The following is a 19,206-nucleotide window of genomic DNA, read 5'->3' on the forward strand; positions in this document are numbered from 1 at the left end:
TTATCTGGTATTTCCATTCTCTGCTGATTAACCCAGCCAAGCGAGATCTTCATGTGGTAATTACAGCACAGCTCATTTGTGTGTGTTTTACAATGGTGTTGATATAATCCCACTAGAGCACCCCAAGCATGTGCAAGGAGTTCCCACCAGAAATCTAAATAACGCCCCAGTGCTGCTGACAGCTTAATAACATGACAAAGTTCAGTCTCGCTGGATGTCAGGGACAGGAATGCGGCTCAGGCTGCTCTGACCTGGAGCTTTCAAAATACCATACAGTTGGGGCTGAGCGTTTGACAAATAACCTTTTCTTTGCCTGCTCGAATCCATCAGACGTTACCAGGTGCCACGGAGAGGCCACATGCCACTGTTAAAATGTTAAATTGAGTGGCACGGCCATCAAAAGCTCTGGGGAAGGACATTTATCTTTATTATTATTGTTATTAATAATGCAGATATTGCTGCGCGTCGCATTCCAAGGTATTTTTGCAGCATTAAATCATCCAAACGCCCATCGACGGCCCTGATAAATCACACAATAAACCAAAATTCAATACAGCTGTCAGCCCAGACCCTGAGCAAAATCTCAGGGAGCTTAATTATAAAGTTCAGGCAGGGACTGAGCCTGTTTGCAGCAGGACGAGCAGCAGCACGGCAGGGCTGTCGCAGGCACTCAGAAAAGGCTGCATCAGCCCTCTCCTCCTGCTCATCAGTGTCCCAGCACTGCTAACAGCAGTGGGATGAGGATGGCTGCAAATAACAGCATTTCTCAGTGTTTTCCTCTTTCTACTTTTTATTTTTTTCCCCGCTGTTTCTTTACTTTTACCTCAAGCTGTTTCTCTCTGTATTATTTTTCCTTTTCATTTTGCTCCTCTCTTTTCCTGCCATTCTATCCCTTTCCCCCATCACTTGCCTTCGATGTCACCATCCCTTCTTTGCTTTTTCCCTCTTCTTCCCCCTCCTTATCCCACTCCCCCCCCCCCCCCCAATCAAAGAAAGGAAACCGTAACCCAAAAGAAGAACAAGAATTGAACCTGTGCCAATGCAATGGGCCAAGAGGCTACATATGGAACCAGCAAATCACAGCGCCATGAAGGATGTTAGTGATTTAAAGTTATGTATATTGAAGTCTGGATCTTAAAATGAATCCATAATGGTAGAGGTAACTAATGGAGAGACTTAACTGACAGCAAGCAGAGGTTTTTCTTTAACATCGTTATGTTTCCACAAACTCCTCTTTTCCGGTCCCCACCCTTCCCTGCTCCCCTTTCTGATTAGTTCAACATCCAGGCTGACAATGAAAAGCTAAAGCTGCTGCTTTATGTATAAAGATTTAAGCCCATACACCATAAATATGAGTGCTGCTCCGGCTGGATGCAGAGCAGGGCATCCCATGGGCAGCGACAGCCACGGGGCTCTCCCTGGAAATCATGCCCCATGGCAATAGGTATTGGGTTTTCCTGCCCAGGGGTGTATGGCAGCACAAATCTCTGCAGAGTGGTGAATCACCTCCCCAGGACGAGTGGCAAAAGCCAGCTGGTCCCCTGGGGCATCTCACATATCAACTGCATCAATTTTCTGTGATCATTGCAGATACCCCAAATTAAAATGCTGCTTGGAGGGAAGGATGGCACCACATCTGTGTGCACACATGTACAGATGTATGCATTTGTGTATGCATAAAGAAAAACTACATTAAAATATTACTAAGTGTGTAAAGTCAAACACACCGAGCTTAGTGTATATAACTATATGTATAGCTAGTGCATATAAATAAATGTATAGGTACTTCTGTCTGGACTGTGAAAGTCCTCCTGGCTTAGGCCAGTTGGCACCCTCCCAACCTCATCCATCCCCAGCATGGTCTAGATTCCACTTGTCCAGGGACTGTTTCTGACAAGCAGTTCACAGGCAGCCATCCAGTTTAGGAGGGTAAAACCAGTATGGGTTTTGTGCCATTCTGAGTCATTTTGTGCCAGCTCATCCCAGAGATCAGGAGCATTCCCAGCACACTGTATTTCCTGGTGTAGCAGTACCCTGAAACTGCTGGGTTGTGCAATGTGCTATGAGAAGTGATGACTTACATACGTGAAACTGAGCATCCAAAGCAAAGAGAAAACTCTTATCTGAGGTTCTCAGTCTTGGTTCCCAGGCTGTGACATCTCATCCTTCTCCCTTAGGGATACATGAAGAGATCTAATGAATGTTGGCGAATCATAGAAGCGTTAAAGTTGGAAAAGACCTCTAAGACCAAATCCATAGAATGGGTTGGAAGGACCCAAAGCCCATCCAGTTCCAACCTCTGCCATGGCAGGGACACCTCCCACCATCCCAGGCTGCCCCCAGTCCCATCCAGCCTGGCCTTGGGCACTGCCAGGGATGGGGCACCCACAGCTCCTCAGGGCAGCCTGTGCCAGAGCCTCACCGCCCTCACAGTAAAGAACTTCCTCCTTATATCTAATCTAAACCTACCCTTTTTTAGTTTAAAACTGTTTCTCCCTGTCCTGTGTAAGAGAAGCACTTACCAAGAGCACTGCTGCAGAAAACACACAACACCATGACTATTTTGAGTACCTTCCTAATAGGCTGAGTAATAAGAGATAAAGAAGGTCCAGCACCACACGTTGCTGAGAAAACAAATAACATTACCATTTTATAGTGGTCCTCCAATGGGCAGAACCTGTGTGGGATGCAGTACACGAGCAGATGAAAGCTGGTATCACAACCCCTATGTGCGAGGGGGCAAATGAGGATTGCACAGGAGACCCGAGCTCTGGCAGGTTTTTAACTAGCAAGTGCTTCCCCTGGCACTGTTAATGCTCTTTAATGTTCTTTTAACAAAGGGTTGAGGGAAGGGGTTGGCCTGTGATAAATTCTTTCTTGCACTTCTCATTGAACATACTTCCCCAAACCTGTGGTTTTCCTACACAAGGGAAGTAGAAGAAATCCCCCCCCATTATCTCTGCCCTACAACTTGGGAGCAGAAGGGTTACTGAAGCACTAAAGAAAACACCTCTTTTTTTTTTTGGCAATATGGTCTTTCCACACTGCTGCACCTTCTTCCCTATGGCATGAAATTCCCCTTTGCCTTCCACAATGCTTATTTAAAAAGACGCTTCAACAGATGAAAGACCCTGGGGTGCGCACACAACACACGGGGCTGTGTCTCCCTCCAGCTGCAGAGCTGCAGAGTGGGTCGTGGACCAGCCACCAGCTCCTCGTATCGTCCCCATCAGCCCTGGGACGTGGGTGCTGGAGCAGCCAGCTGCAGTCCTGAGCACCATTCTGCGGGTTTTTCCTTCTCCCCCACGCTTCACAAGGGAAAGCCGAGATGCTGTTAGCAGTGGCTGAATATTGGCTAGATTACGGGGCATGTGGGTATAGCCTATATTTATTTTTTTAAGTATATATTTGTTTGATGTTTTTGCAAGCATCTGCTTAAGATTTCTGTGCTTATCTAACGGGAGGAAAGAGCCCATTCTTCCCAATTCAGTGCAAGAAAATGTCATAACACTGCTGGGCCCCTTTGTTTCATCCTGCGCCAGAGGGACTCCATCGTTCCTTTTTCTACTTCTTGGAGAGCCAAAAGCAGTGGCTGGCAATTAAAGGCATCTGCTGGGCTCACGAAAGAAAGGCATGCACAAGATATGAAGGATGGATGACACCTGAAATGTCTAAACTCTTGCCTGGCGCAGACTGGACTGATTGCAGCGTGTCTGGCAGGATGTGTAGAGTGTTACCGCAGGTATCGAGATAAAATAAAGAAAAACCAAACTAAACCCTCACTGACAAACTTCCCCCCAGCCCATCCCTGAAGGAAGAGGTGCCAGCAGCTCGGTGGAGCCTGCTGAGGACTCTATTTTTCATGTGGCAAGCATGGAGAGACAGCAGAACAAATCCCTGCCAGACAGAGCGATTAGCTGGGCAGAAGGAAGCCGTCAGAGCCCAAATGACCAAAAATATGGACGGTGGCATAAAAAGTCTGCTGTGGAAAGGGAGAAGCTTTGGTTTGTGCAGAGCAGATACACAAAGAATGATAAAATTAGATGGGAAAAATAATGAGTGATTCAGGTTGTTACTCACCCTGTTTTTCACCATTCAGGTCTACAATCACAATCACACACAGAAACGCCCTTTTTTTAACACAAGGCTTAATGGATCTGTTGCATTCACTACTGTAACATGTCACCTAGAGCAGTGTCAGGTTTGTTCATGTAATGAGAGCTGTAGCTACCTATTTTTAATGAAATAAACACTGAAAACACACTAGTATGGAGGACGTTTTGTGTGAGATCAGTGTGATGAACCCTAGGAGCTGGGGCTCCTGGCACTATCCTTTGGAGCGTGCAGTCCTGGCCATCCTTGGGCTTACTCCAACAGCAATGAGCCAAGGAGGAACATGAGGCCAACACTTAGCAGCTTGGGTTCCAAGACTTTGAAACAAATTCTCATTTTTATATGACAGATCACTTCAAGAGAGATGTGGCACTAGAGGGATGTGGCCAACTGGGTACAGTCTTTGATGATGAGAAGAAAAGTTGAAATATAAACCAGGAGGAATCCTACTCATTCCTTTCTAGTTGCAGCTGTGGGGTGAGGAACTCTTGTTGTTTCAGATGGATGGTGATTGCTTGTCATTTACTAGGAGAGGCTCAGAGCCTCTATCTAATGCCTCTCTGGAAGTGGTTTGCTTTGTGGAAGCTAAATTCAAAATGTTGTGCTGCAATAAAATTTGCAATACTACACATTTGTGTATCATAACATCAGAAGCCAATCTGGAGCCAAGCCAGCCAGCCCTACCTCAGCTGTGTCCAGCCTCACAGCAGAAGCAATATAAGTAATATCAGAAGCAATGTACAAAACAAGGCAAGTGGAAACATACTTCTCCCTGGACCTCCTCCCAGCCCAGGTACTTGGGGACTTCTTAACCTGGACATTTCATCCAAACTTTCATGTTTAACAACTTTAATGGATCTGTTCTTCATAAAGTTGTCATATTCATGTTTGAACCCCATATTCATTTTGATCTGCATAGCACCAGCTGGAACAGAGCTCCAAAGTTTAATTATACTGTGCAAAAATGTACTTTGCTATGTTTGCTTTAAACTTGCTTCCTGGTTGTTTCTTCAGGACCTCCTAACCTGTGATACGAGGAAAACTGAATAATAATAGCCCATTTCACATGATCCATTGTTCTGTAGACCTGTGCTATAACCCTGCCAGCTCTCATATCCTCTGTGCTGTGCTTGGGGAGTGCTCTGGTCCAGACCAACATAGTACCACCAGGGATATGATCTATATGGCATCAGTGTCTGGGGCACAAAGCTTATACCTGGTCCTATTTCTTCTTCTAGAACAGATGCACGGCACAAAGCTTACACCTGGCCCTGTTTCTTCTTGTAGAATAGATGTAGCTTACTTGTCCTTGCTTTCTTTCCCTTTATTTCTATCCAAGCTGATTTAGGATCCCCTGATGAGTATAGCTACATTCAAGCTGTGGGTACACTTTTCTTGCAGCCACTTCTAGAATCAAGGGAATGTTGCCTGTTTAAAAAAATAATAATCATATAAAATTAAAGTCATCAAATTAAACAAAAGTTCAGGAATAACCCAATGAGAAAATAGACCACTTTTATTCAAATTCTCAAGTGCCGATCACTCTTGGAATATAGGATTACAAACAGCTCCGATTCAGGAAGGTGGATTTCTTCATTTAACAAATACTCATTTGAAGGTTACACGAGAAATATTTGCTAATTTATCCAAAGGCTTAAAATGAAACAACGAGCAGATACTTTTTAATTTAATTTTAAAAATTAAATTCAACTGTTTCTTCAATAATAAAATATGCTACCTATTATATAAAAAGGACATTGAATTCATTCACAGTTGACAAAATACAGCCACACAATCTTAATGTTAAAGGCAAACTGCAATGACATTTTAATTACATCATTCCTAATATATATTATGAGTGTTAGAGCAGCACACAAAGGCTCTAATCAGAGTCCTGTTGTGCTAGGAGCTGTACATACAAAGAGGAAATACATAGTTCCTATCCCAAAAGGTTACAGTCTGATCTAAAATTATCCATTAACATAGGATGTGCCTCGATGGAAAATCACAAGTATGCAAAGGGATTTATCCTGTCTTTCTTACCTGATGTAGACCACTAGATGCACAGTTACTTTCCACAGTCTTTAAGAGTTCCTGATTTTGCTTTCCTCCCAGCAGATCAGCAGATCCAACAACAGTTAGGTGTTTTGGAGATTGTTAACATTTTGGTGGAGGAAAACCAGCCCTGAACTGGGGGCTGGGCTGATACTTAAAAATCTTAGTATTGTTGAGTTACTTTTTGTCTGTACCATGCCCTGAAGATGTTGCATCCCAGATTTTGTTTCTTAATGTCATTGAAAGTTTTAAGCAACTGCGAGTCCGTTTAGGGCCATTCAGGTCACTGTACAGGTTGATTTCACACACAAGATGGAAAACTTGTCCATACACCTCTTAGGACTTCCAGACTGTTCCTACTCTCTCAGTGGAATGACAGTAGCATGTACAGTGGGCTCCCCTTCCTCCCTTTCTATCTCAGCCCCCCTCTAACTAACCAGGATTGTGCCACAAATGAGTCAGGATTTGAAAATGAGTGGTTTTTGAGGGGGAAAAAAAAGCATTTCTGCTCACCCTCAAATCTCACTACACAACTTGGTTTTGATCTTCAGGCTTTAAAATTGGAAACAGTCAGACTAGGAAGATAAATCTGTCAATCGCTAGGTCATAAATTGCTAAGCAATATGGAGCAGGACTCTTCAAAAACAATTTTTTAAGGAGAAAAAAAAAGGAGAAGATAGGATCATCGCTATGAGGATTTGCACAGATGAGGACCTGTTCCCCAGAAACCAAAGCAAGAAGGGAATGAAGGGAATTGCTTCAAAACCTCCAAAAACACAGCCATGTACACAAGCAGTCAGTTTTGCACTAGGAAAGAGGGTTGGGCTGGGGGGTTAGGGTTTTTTTCCACGTTTTCCTATTGCTAATAAAGCCCAGTAATTCGCAGCACAAAACAATGCCATATACTCCGGGTTTATTTGCAACCAAAGGCTTGGACACAAACTGGCACTGGAAATGAGAAGGGAGGCAGGGTGGGAGCTCAGGATACCTGAGGGAACATTTCTGAGCAGTTTAGCAGGAGATTATTGCCTCGGCACAGGAGTCTCCAAGTGCTGAAGCAGGACAGGGTGCACGTCACCGTACCAAAATTGCCCACCTTGGGTGCGTGGGGTGAGAGGCAGAGGGCCCACAGCTGTGTTTCAGTGCTCCTGCCCAAGCAATACAATTTGGACAGAATGAAGCACGCTCCTGTTGTGCCTCCCCATGCTTAGAAAATAGATCTGGAGTGTTATAAAGGGGAAACAGCTGATGATAAAGATGCTCCTTGGACTCACTCCTGAGCCCTTGTACGCTGCAGTTCCTGATGTTGGGTTGATTTGGTGGCTGTGCTGCAGGTAAATGTGGCTGGTGTGGGTTAGCCAGCATATCTGGGTCTGTGTGGTTGTGCTCCTGCTCCTGCACACCTCCGTGGTGTGGCTCTTGTTTATTCCAGTGGGAACAGAACCAAATGCCCAGCTAACAACTGTGCCATTTCGGGAGTAGTTTTCCTCTTTATGCCACCTTCCACCCCAATGTACTTTTAGAGCACTGTTGGATTAAATAATGCAGATAAATAATAAAGTGTCTATACATATAAATAGATATAGCTTACATGGAAGTAAACTGTTGTGCAGTCAATAATCAAAAAAATAAAAATAAAAATACCCAAAATCTGAGATTTGAACTGAATTTTAAATCCCTCTTGCAGTATCTGGATTATGCTGTTCATTTACTCCTAAACATACTCCTTAAAACAAGCTGTAATCTTCCTTGCTTAAATGATTTGGTCAGAATCACACTTCTTTATGTTTTATACCACAGCTTATTCCCAAAGCTGGGGATAACCACTCATTTCCTGAAAACTCTTAAAAATATCCTTAATGAAAAAAGCTGAGAAATCTGCTGTTTTCAATACTATTTACTTATTGCTTACCTCCAAACTAAAGTAGTTAATTTGATGGAGAAAAAGGAAAAAAAAGAAATGGAAAAGAAAAAGATTAATGTGGTGCCCATAGCTATTTCCCAAATTCTTCAGAGTTTATAGACCTAGGGAGACAGAGAAAGAGCAACTTCTCAGCAGTGCAGCAGAATAGGCTGAAATGACCCCGTGAAACTCAAGCGATTCTGGGAATTAAAGGATGTTCACTCCTGCTACGGTTCTACACTGCAAACTGGTTTTAGGGCTCCCAGTAGTACCCATTAGCAATAGCCAAGCTTTTCAGTTTTAATTTAATTTAATTTAATTTCTACCAACAAATTCCACCCTGTGGTGAGAATTGACAGTATCATGTTGAGAGCCATTAAAGCATATTTGGATTGTTTTTACTCTGTGCATATATATATATAAAAACACAAAATCCCCTACCCTTCTTAGTTTTCTTTAGACAAGCCACTTCATAATAAGAGTGAGGCAGGCACAGCGGAGGCATCGTTATGCTGTGGGATACCACCACAGGGAGTGCTGTTGGAGGTAGAGCAGAACATGCCTTGGCATCACACTGTCAGCGTGGCTCTGCTCCGAAGCGCCCCGGTGATAAACCAGAACGGAGCCTGGCAGCTCTGGCAGCATCCCCCCAGTTGAAGCTGGGACAGAGCTGGGTCCCTGATCCCGTATAAGCCATAAGACCCCGTATATCACTGCTGCTTCCTTGCCTCTTTGAGCGCTTTCTGTTCTCTGAGGACATCTTCACGCTTGAAACGGCTTCATGCTTATGTAGCCTTGGGCTCTGCTGGGAATTCCTATTGGGAATTCCCCCACTGGGAATTCTGCCACTGGATTTCAAAGGAAATGGAATAATAATGCTCTTCGTTAATATAGGCTTTTCTGTCATGTCTTTTAGGCCGCCATCCAGCCAAGCAGGCAGGCACATGTTTAACATTAAACACATGAGCAGTCCCTATTCACATGCTGCAAGCTAGAAACGCTCATTAGCGCTGGATCGCGGCCCCGGCTGAGCTGCTAACACACATCAGCCCAAGAGCTGGGCTCAGCAAAAGGTGGCACTGAAGCCTTTCATCGTGGTTGCACCATCGCTGGCTGAGCAGCTTCGACGCTGGCTTTTCCTACCCAAATGCCACCAATCCAAAGGGCGATGGCCCAGTAGGGGTGGGGGTCCGCCTGGCAGCGACCCGCTGAGCTGTGACAATGTCATCACGCAGAGCTGCTTAGCTGATGAGCCCAGCTCAAAGCACGCCACATGCAAGTTCATCCCTCTGGAGTATTTTCAGTGTTAGCAACTCTCCGATGAATGGTGAAAGGGGGATGATTTGGGGCAGCAGGGTAACGACAGGCTGCATGATCGCTGTGGGATGTGAAACGCTGCTGAGTCCTGTAGCGCTGCGTGGTGAGTGCCTGAGGAGCTACACAGGGGGCTCCAGACCTTCATGTCACACGTTTCAAGCTTTGAAAGCCAGCGTTGGACAAGGTTCCTGTGCTTTCCTAGGGCTGGAGTGTTGCTTGGGACATGGGACAAGGAAATAAAGCAGATCGATGCTTTCTTCTTGCCTTGCACATGACCCGGGAGGGGTCACTGCCCAGCACGGAGTTAGTGGAGTGTTATAGTTTAGCACCAAAACAAACCAGCAGAGCCCTCCTGGCCAAGGAAATGGAACATTTTGTGACCAAGAGGGAACATCCCTATGTATCCTGGGAAAATCCATAGGCAAAGCCACCTTAAACATAGTGACTTGTTCAGGTCCTAGCTGAAAATCGCAGTCCAGAATAAACAGTCCATCACTCTTGGTTAAAGTATCCCAGATGAAAAGACAGATTTTTTAAAAAATGCTTTGAATACTGTTTTTTTCCAAAAAATCATTACCTCCTTCAACTTCTCAACAAGTATAAGCCTCACAGCTTTCCTGCCTCCTCTGGAATCATTAGGTCATTGCAGTCATCAAAAATTAATGAAGAGATGAAAGATTGAGCAGAAAGGCAAAATCGTACTGGAAAATTATTTCTTAATATGAAAAGCTATTCAAGAATAATGAATACATCTAGCAGAATAATAAACAACTGCAAACTTCCCAATGCCTGAAAGAATATACGTGAAGGAGGACACAAGACTTTGCATTTATTTTCCTGTTTAAAACACCAATTTGTTCTAAAAAGTCAGTGTTTCCACGTGCCTCTATGACCTTAAATGAGTGAGATTTCCACTGCCTACATTTTAGCAATACCCTAAACTCAGCTAGTTAGCCAAAGCTGGCCGTTCCAGGAAGGGGGACTCTCTTTTCTTCTCACCTTTGCTGCTGGGGCAGTAGTGGGAGCAGGGCTGCGAGCCTTTGATGGACTTTGGACATCATCCTACAAGGTGGCTGGGTTACCCTAAAATGAGTTTCTCTGTGTGCCCACCCATGAGCACTCCCCTGGTTAGCAGCAAGGAAATGGCAGAATGGTTGTGGATAGCCTGGAGCTGACTTTCATCAGGGACAAGAGGGGAGGAAAGGTGGCTGGGGGTTAAATAAATAAATACATATTCAAAATTAATACTGTGCCCAATTCGGCTGGTCTTGCAGGAAAAAAAGATGTCTAGCTTCGTTGTGATACGGACTGCCATTCCTCCCTGGCAGTGGCTTTTCAGCTGATGCAGACACAGGACAAGAGCTTGTAACCCATAGCTCTATATTCCCTAGTACATTTCTACTGGAAAAAAAAAATGCTTGTCAGAAGCCCTCTTGTAAAGTCTTGAGACAGATACTCCCTTGGTCTTACCTGTACAGCAAGATGACCTCTTGGCAATTCAAAAAGTCTAACAAAAATGAGAATAACTTGTATATAGGATCCTCTAGCACTCCCATATCACTGGTAATAGAAGAAAAATCAATATTAGTTCCAATATGAATGGAGTGTTGGATTGACTGAACAGGGAGCTTTGAAATAAATATCTAAGAAATGTTTGGATGAAATGGACATCTTTACAGACATTTGGTCTGCATTTCTGAAATGTAGATGATTAAATCCACATTGTTGGCTTCTTCCCCCTCTGCACTATGTCTTTCTTTACATCTTGCAAAAAATTTATGAACAAAGTTATTGTAAATCTGCAATGTCTGTCTTGTCACTTAGATTCTTTTCAGAAATGCTGCCTTGCCAATGTAGACATACAATCCTGTATGATTAATATTTATTACTTATAATTCTAAATACAATGGAAGGTCACCAAAAATACCCTGCGTAAAGGAGTCTGGAGCCCTTTAAAACCTCACTGGTGATGGATCCTCAGTCTTGAGAACTGGGCTCAAAATCTTAGCAAAACACTTTCCTATGTAGGATTTCCAGTATTTCCTGCTTCTGACTATGGCTGAAGCCAAAAAGCACAAAGGTGAGCAGAAGTTACAGATCTAAAAGCATGAGCCTGGATTTCAAACCCAAACAAAGGTCAGGGAATGCCTGAACCTGTCCATAATCTTGCATCAGCCTATAATAGAGTTATGAATAAAATGTAAAGTTAGGATGCAGAGTGAGACTTGAATTACCACAGAATGGGCACTGTAGCTGATGGGAAACCAGTTTAATTTTTACCTTCTCGTTTCTATCAATACATTTGTCCAGATGTTTTGTGTGTGTGGTGTTGCTAGAAAAGTGAAAATATTTTGGTTTTATATTACTGATTGAAAGGAAGGTAGTTTGGGGATTTTTGGTTTTATAATTAAATCCTAAAAAGATTTTAAGACATTTTAAGGCAAACCATCTTACAAAAAGCTCATTGTGCCAACAGCTCATTTTCTCTTTGGTATAAGCCGAACCATTTTTAAATATCATTCTAAAAAAACAGATGTAATTTGAGGTTGCTGAGATCAACTGATTGTGATTTGGCCCTCTTCTAGCAAAACTGAAGTAAGACAGATTCGAGCATTTCAGAACAGGATTCAGCAAACTGGTGAAGATCTGGAGATGGAAGAAATCAGGACAGCCACTGAACTGGTTCATTTACCCTGCCTGCATCTGCTACGTGTTTGTACAATCTTCTTTAGGGTGCTAAATGCAGTAAACACAGAGCAAGAAGCTGTGTCTGCCTCTGCATCCTCATTCAAAGATCACTGCCGTTGTGATTAAGCAAAGCCACTAACTGAAGCGCAAACCTGGAGAATGACAACTGAGGAAAAATGTAGGTTTTGTTCGGCATGCTCCTCGCCAAATCATACTGACAGTGAAAAAATCCCGGTGACCATCAATCAGACAGCAGACTTTTCACTTGAAACAAACTTGCACGGCACTGCTAATAGCACTCTGCTAAACTGACAGAGCCATCTTGCCCAGCATGCTGAGTGAAAACAAAAATCAAAAGACAGACAGAAAAGAACGAGTGGATTAAAATAAATAAATAAATAATTGCCTTACTTAAAAAAAAAAAAATCACAAATAATTCCAAACTCATGAAGAAATGTTTTTAACGAGCCACATGTGCTTGTGCAGACACTTCTAATCTCATTAGATTTTTCTGGCTGCTATTAGTGTTCTCTGAGCCAGCTGATTTCTCAGCAATATTTTAAAGAGTGCAAGCCTTTGCCCTCCAGTCTAGCCGCTGTTACAATGACCCATTCTAGGGGAAGACTTGGGAGTTCATGGATTTTCTCCGGAGGTTTTGGAAAGTTCAGAACAAATTGATCACTGCATGCAAAACAATAGTCAGCCACAAAATATCTTCAGAGTCAACGAGCAGCGCCCTGCTCCCAGCTAGGTTAGAGTGAAAACTGGAATCGTCTCACCAAAGCAATGGGATGGCTTCAGATCATCACCGCTGTCACACAGCAGAGGCTGGCTTTACATGCTCTCTCCAGTCCTCTGGCTCTCTGGCTGCAAACAGGTTCCTTGTAAGGTTTCCCCATGGTCTCAGCTCACCAGTCTGGGGGTCCCCTCAAACCAGCACAGCTCTCTACAGCTCTGATCAAAAGGAGAGCCACACCAGGTGAGAGCTCAGCTTTATTTCGTCTTTGAAAGCAATCGTAAATGTTCCCAAACTGAAAACTGAGAGCCATGTACACTATGATACATATTAGGGCATGAGGGTTTTATGCAAAAGAGCTGTCACTCTGGATTTGCTACAGTAATGTGCAAATAATCACCTCTCCAAAGCAGATTGTTTCAGGCAGATGCTCCAGATAGGACAAAATAATCAGTTTACAGAAACCAATCCAGAATCATTTAACCTCAGTGGCTGAACCTTGGAGGAGCGGGACTAAGGCATCATGCGTGGCTTTCTGCTAGTATGCTTGCCAACCTTCTGGTTGGAAATGTGCCTCCTCTCTGCTTCAGCCTGCCCTCTTTGAGGCTATCAATGTGTACAGCTCCCTGGTAAGATGATGAGTGCTTGAAGGTGACCCATCTGGAGCCCAAAGCGAGAAAAGTGCTTCCCCTGTCTGGAATTCGAATGCAGCAACAGCTTGCTCCTGCCTATGCACGTTTCCCAAGATAGCAGTATAAAGGAACTGGCAGCTGTACAGTCAAGACGATGATATCCTACGTGGTTTGGTTAGCTGTGCCAATTCTGGCTATGGGCTTGACTCAATATGCTGCCCCCGTTAGTGCTGTCTCTACCAACTAGCAGATCCACTGGGCATTTTGGCATTAGCACCACTCTTCCAAGGGCTGCCTGCTCAATTGCTCATTCACTCTCTTTTACTTTAAAATTTTGGATCCAGCAGCATCATGCAAATTTTATGCAAAGTAGCATCTGCAAGTCTGACATATTCACTCAGGCTTCCCCCTCTTGCGCCAAGTTAAAAATAAATACCCTATAAACTCTTGGGCCTGCTAAGACAAAAAATGCATTCAGAGAGTTTTTTTTAAATATAACTGCTAAGAGCATTACTCTTTTAGGGTCAAACTCTTTTTTTTTCCTCTCTCATATTTTGTTCCTGCCTCAAGAATTTCAATAGCATTGGAAAAAAGCGTCCTTGAAATAGCCTGCAGAAGAACCAGTTCTACGTGTCCCTAGCTGACTTGCTTGATATTTCAGCTAATATCATATTTTCAAAACTCCAAAGAAAACAGGTGCTGATATACCCCAACATGAAACAGGAACTAATAAAGTGGACTCATTTCCAATACTGATTATGAGTAATACTAGTTGTGTCAGATTGTAGGTTCAGATTTCAAAGGGTCTCCACCCTCCATGCTAGAGCTGCCTTCTCCTTTCCCCAGGGAGAGGCAGATTTGCCCTGACCAATACACTTGAACAGGTGAAGTCATAGGGATGCCAACCAGATAGCATAATGATAAAATATATCTTAAGGCAACAAGGAGAAGTGTCTGTAAAATGGGAATCCCCCAGGGATGCTGAGCCGCTGCTGGGGTCAGTTAGGACTTGCTAAGCCGCTTGGCCACATCTGCATAGGCTTGCTCAATTTCTTTGTCTGCTGCACAGGTGTTGGTGAATTCATCCCTGGCATATGCATTCTTCAGGTACCGCCAAAGGCCCGTCATCTCTGTTGGGAACTCAAAGTTGCGGTATTTCTTTGCAACAATCTAAAATGAAGAAAAAAGAGAGAGAGAAAAAAAAAATCCTGCTGGTAATATATTTCCGGATTTCATTTTAGAGAGTTTCTTACTCTTTCTTGTAGTATAATTAACAGCAAAAGAGAGAAATGGGTAGTAAGATAATAGAACGGGTTGCCCAAAGAAGTTGTGGATTCTGTTATTGGAAGTGTTGGGTTGGACAGGTCTTTGAGTAACCCCATCTAGTGAAAGATGCCCCTGCCCATGATCTTTAAGGGTTCCTTCCAACCCAAACTATTCTATAATTCTATGATTCTTTTATATGCCTGGGGACACATGGGCTTATAATATAAAAGCTTGAAAAGTGAACATTGGTCATCCCGTGTCTTGCATACTACTTGGCATAAGGACACTCTAATACAATTGCCTGGCAACCATCAACAAATTGTGCCTTTCATGGTACCTAAAATTCATTAATTTTACTGTGTTATTTTCTAGTGTTTTCCATCAGCTTTATGTGCATCACTTCTTAACTCTGAGATGCCAAATAAGGGATTTTATAGCTGAATCACACAAACACAAAAACAAACAAACCAAGAAACAAAAAAAAACAATACATTTAGGGAAAGGCATTAGTAACAATTAATACATAACATTTTAATATTAATGATTATATTTAACATTACACTACATTATATATTTACTATATTTATATTTTTTATATATTTAATATATTTTATTTGGCCAATGAAGTCAGAGGATATAACCACCTACAGCTGCTGGAAGGCTTTATCTGTGTTCTTGAAAAAGAAATATTCAGGGTGGTATGGGTACCATGACTGAGAAACCAAGATGATTTAGCAGACGTTATAAACAGGACTATTAGGATAAACTTGGGGGAGAAAATGATTATTTCAAGACTTGTTAGACTCGGAAATTGTCTATCAAGGGAAATTTTCGATTTCTAAAAACACTCAGGCCCTTATTCAGCAAAATATTAAAGTACATACTTAATTTTAAGCACCTGTATAGTCCATTGAAGTCAATGGGACTAATCTGTGTTTAAAGCTAGTTGGCTGGTTAAGTTGGGTTGGGACATTTCAATATTCCTGTAAGAATATACTGTATAGAATAATCCTGTGGTGACAGAATGAACTAGCTGATAGGAAGGGATGGATTAGCTGATTTAATGAGTGCTTCCAATCTCTAATTTTTCTGACAGTATAAAATTGTTCCTGAGCATAAATTACATACATATGTGCCACAGAGTTCCCCTTTATTTTTAAAGCACATGGTAGAGCTCTTTTCCATCTCAGATTTCTTAGGACAGTCATGTTCTCAGAAATGACTATGATTTGTTTTTATTACCAGGATCCACTTGGTATATGAGGCCTTATGCTGTCCTGAACTGCATTTAATTAAGCATTCTTGTCTTCAGTGACGTTTCACACACACATGGGGAAGATAAAACCTGCAGAGCAACTAAAGATTTTCACAACTTCCAGCACCCATCTTTCATCAAAAGAAAAACTCCTAATAGTTTACCCTTTTCTTCCATCTGTAAAATACTTTTCAGATAATATCCTATGGTTATGCTTGTCTTTTAATTCTCTTTTGACATCTTTCATTTTATCACAAGGAAGCAGGAGCCATTAAGGGGCCACACAGTAATTTTGCATTGTCTGACTCCAAAGTCACCAATGAAGATAAGCCAAAAAGAAAAAGAGCTAAACCTGTGAGGTTATTATCACATTTCTTACCTGGTGACTTATGCCCTTTTTCTTTTCTTTTTGCATGTGTGCAGTCAGCTTCCAGGCTCAGTTTATATTTTGGCTCACCAAGCCAAATTAGATGCATGACTTGGCTTTAATTCCTAGCTTTCTTGCTTGCCAAGGTCTGCCAGGTACTTGCTTTATTCTAAATAAACATGTAATCTGATAAATTAAATAAACGTAACATTTGGAAGTCAGGATGATGTACATCATTTGCACTGTACCAGCGACCATTGGACATCATAAAACCTGGATCTCAGTGTTGACTTTGATTTGTTAACTTCTGTGTGTGAAACACCAGCTGGAACAAATATTCCACCAAAAGATGGAATGTCTCTTAAGTTACAAATGGGTGGGAACTGACTAAAGTTTTGACATCTCTCTTAAGAATAATGGGAAGTAATTAATATGAAAGATGGCTTTTACCAGCAGCAGGGTGAGAATAAAGAGACATGATACCCAGATCTTAATTTTGTCTTTGCTACTAACTAGTGATGGGACATTTTCCCCATGTATTAAATACCAAGTGGCTTAGGTGAACCTACAAGAAATACTGAGGAAAATGTGTTTCAAGTTCTGCTTCTCAACCTGTGTACTTGCTCACCCATGCTAGGGAGTACAGAGTGAGTAAATACCTGGGCGTTACATAGTGTGTAGCACAAAACCTCATAATGTATGAACCAGGGAACTTCCCTGGCTTCTTTGTCCATCACATGGCACCTTTTACCTTGACAACATGGAGTTTGGGCAGAAGGTTGCAGTCAGCAAGGGTCAGGTCATCGCCATCCAGAAACTTGCGTTTAGACACCTTCTCCTCTTCAGTGCTGTCTGCATCAATCTCCTCCGGCAGTGGGGTTCTCAGATAGTCATCCAGCTTCTTCAGAGCCTTCACCAAACCTTTTTCAAGGGCTATGCCAAAAAGTAATGAGTAAGTGGTTAGGGGAGAGTGAGAATTATTTAGAAACACTCACTGTCAGTGGCCATGGCACCAGCAAGAAAATAAAAAAGACAAATACACACACACACAAAAAGGTTGTAGCTTTACAACTCAACACTCTTTCAGGGCAGTTAAAGGCAATAGCAACAGTTCCAAAGATGCTAACCTGAACTCTATAGAGCTATAAGATACACTATAACTGAAACAAAAGCAATATTACAAAAACTAAATACAAAGCTAGACAGAGCAGATGAGATAGTTAGCCATCATTAAGATTCCCCTTACTTCAGGTTCATTTAGGTGCAAATCCTCTCTTTGATATGTCTCAGAAGGAGTGCCACAATGGAGATAGGACTTTGGACTTCAATTACTAAGACGTTATCACACACTGCTGCTGGCTCTAAGGCATTCAAGACTTAAATTCCACTTAGACATAATGCACAGCAGAGTGTAAAATTTTTACTAGAAAAAATCAACCTTGGGCACAGAATTTGTGTTTGTGTGCTTTACTAGAAAGATAGTAGAAAAATCTGATAGTAACAATATGCTTATAGAAAACTGAACTGTACACACTGACTGTACCCAGGCTTACATGTTATTTAAACTGCAAACACCCTGGGGCAAGAAGGATCTTTTGCATCTCTGTTTGAAGGGTGACAAGCACGATGGGGTCCTGGCCCCTGACAAGTGCCCCAAACTGCTAAAGCAATATAAATAAGAAACAGCATGAATTTACAATGTGAAAAAATAACAACATGACTCATGGGCTTCAGGCCAGAATTTCAGCTGGTGAAAATTACCTGCCGTGATTTATACCTGCTGCAGACCTGGCCCGGAGTCAGTGTTTAAGGCCTAATCCTGTAAAATCTTGTATCTCTGAGTAACTTACTGCCATTTAAACTTCAGGGAGACTGACTACTCAATGTGTCGAGTTACTCATGCGGCGTAGCACTACAAAGCCTAGGGAGATAAATATATTTATGGAGCACAACGTGAGCTTCAAAGGGCTGCCGTTCAAATTGCCCCGTGCAGGGCAGGTTGCTGGCACAGGTAGCTCTGCTGGCTCTGCTGTCAGCCACTCCTGTGTTTTTGGCATGGAGGGAAAGGCGGCACGTATGGGGCCATGGAGAGAGCAGGAGCCGAACACCACAGAACATGATTTCTCTGCTGCCCTGACATCCATTAAACCTTGTGCCAGGGGTGGAAGTCAGATTAAGCTGCCTGATGTCTTGCTCCCACTGAAGCCTCTTGGCCAAGCAGCAGGGAACCACACCAGCTCTTTTGTGGCTGACTCTTAGACACAGTGGCAAATCCTGGCTTAATTGATTGACCAGAGGAACGACTGCAATCCAGCTGAAAACACCCCGACAAACACAGCAGGGAGGAGAAGAATTTTATTTCTGAAAGCAGAGCATCTAAAGCGACTGAAGTGCTGCCATCCATAAAACAAAAGTGTTGCCATCCCTTATTTAATCAATTCAAATTGCATTTTGACACTGACATTCTGCCGTCAGATCCTGGCAGTGGTGTCTTTAATCATCTGCAGCTGTGCTCCACCACACAACTTCTGCTGAAGGGTAGTAACTGCCTTGCGTGTAATATTACCCCATGTGGCAGCACTCGAAAGATTTAGCAATCTCGTCTTGGTTTGACCCGTAACACCTGTTGAATAGATCTCTTTCTCTTGGTCAGCCCCAGACTATATCCTCTTACAATGAATTCATTTAGAGACAATGGAATCAAATTACTGTAATTGAATTCAATTTTGCTCATTCAGATTTTAGAAAACTGATTTAACTCTAAGTATTTTCCAGCATCCCCTTTACCCAGTAAGATCATCAGTTCTTTGAGTGATCTGGGCAATATTTCCAGTGGAAATGCTACTTTAGATGCACCATGCTAGTCCATGGGGT

The 19,206-nt window shown here is 42.6% G+C and overlaps 1 protein-coding gene across 12 annotated transcripts in view; it reads right to left on the bottom strand.

The window, feature by feature from the left end:
* Positions 1 to 5,606: 5,606 nt before the first annotated feature.
* The window catches only part of CLIC5 (chloride intracellular channel 5), an 81,963-nt gene continuing 68,363 nt past the window's right edge, over positions 5,607 to 19,206 (bottom strand). For 7 of the 12 annotated variants that reach the window (XM_083831769.1, XM_083831771.1, XM_083831766.1 and 4 more), the window contains 2 exons: positions 17,084 to 17,265; positions 5,607 to 14,614 (listed from right to left, as the gene is read on the bottom strand). In XM_083831769.1, coding sequence (XP_083687895.1) covers positions 14,447 to 14,614; positions 17,084 to 17,265 — 350 coding nt within the window. In that variant the 3' untranslated portion in view covers positions 5,607 to 14,446. The remainder of the gene's footprint in view (positions 14,615 to 17,083; positions 17,266 to 19,206) is intronic. The other 5 variants (XM_083831765.1, XM_083831772.1, XM_083831773.1 and 2 more) reach the window with 1 other exon arrangement.

This window comes from Anser anser (assembly GCF_964211835.1).
Source record: "Anser anser genome assembly, chromosome: 3".
In the NCBI taxonomy this organism is placed as follows: domain Eukaryota; kingdom Metazoa; phylum Chordata; class Aves; order Anseriformes; family Anatidae; genus Anser; species Anser anser.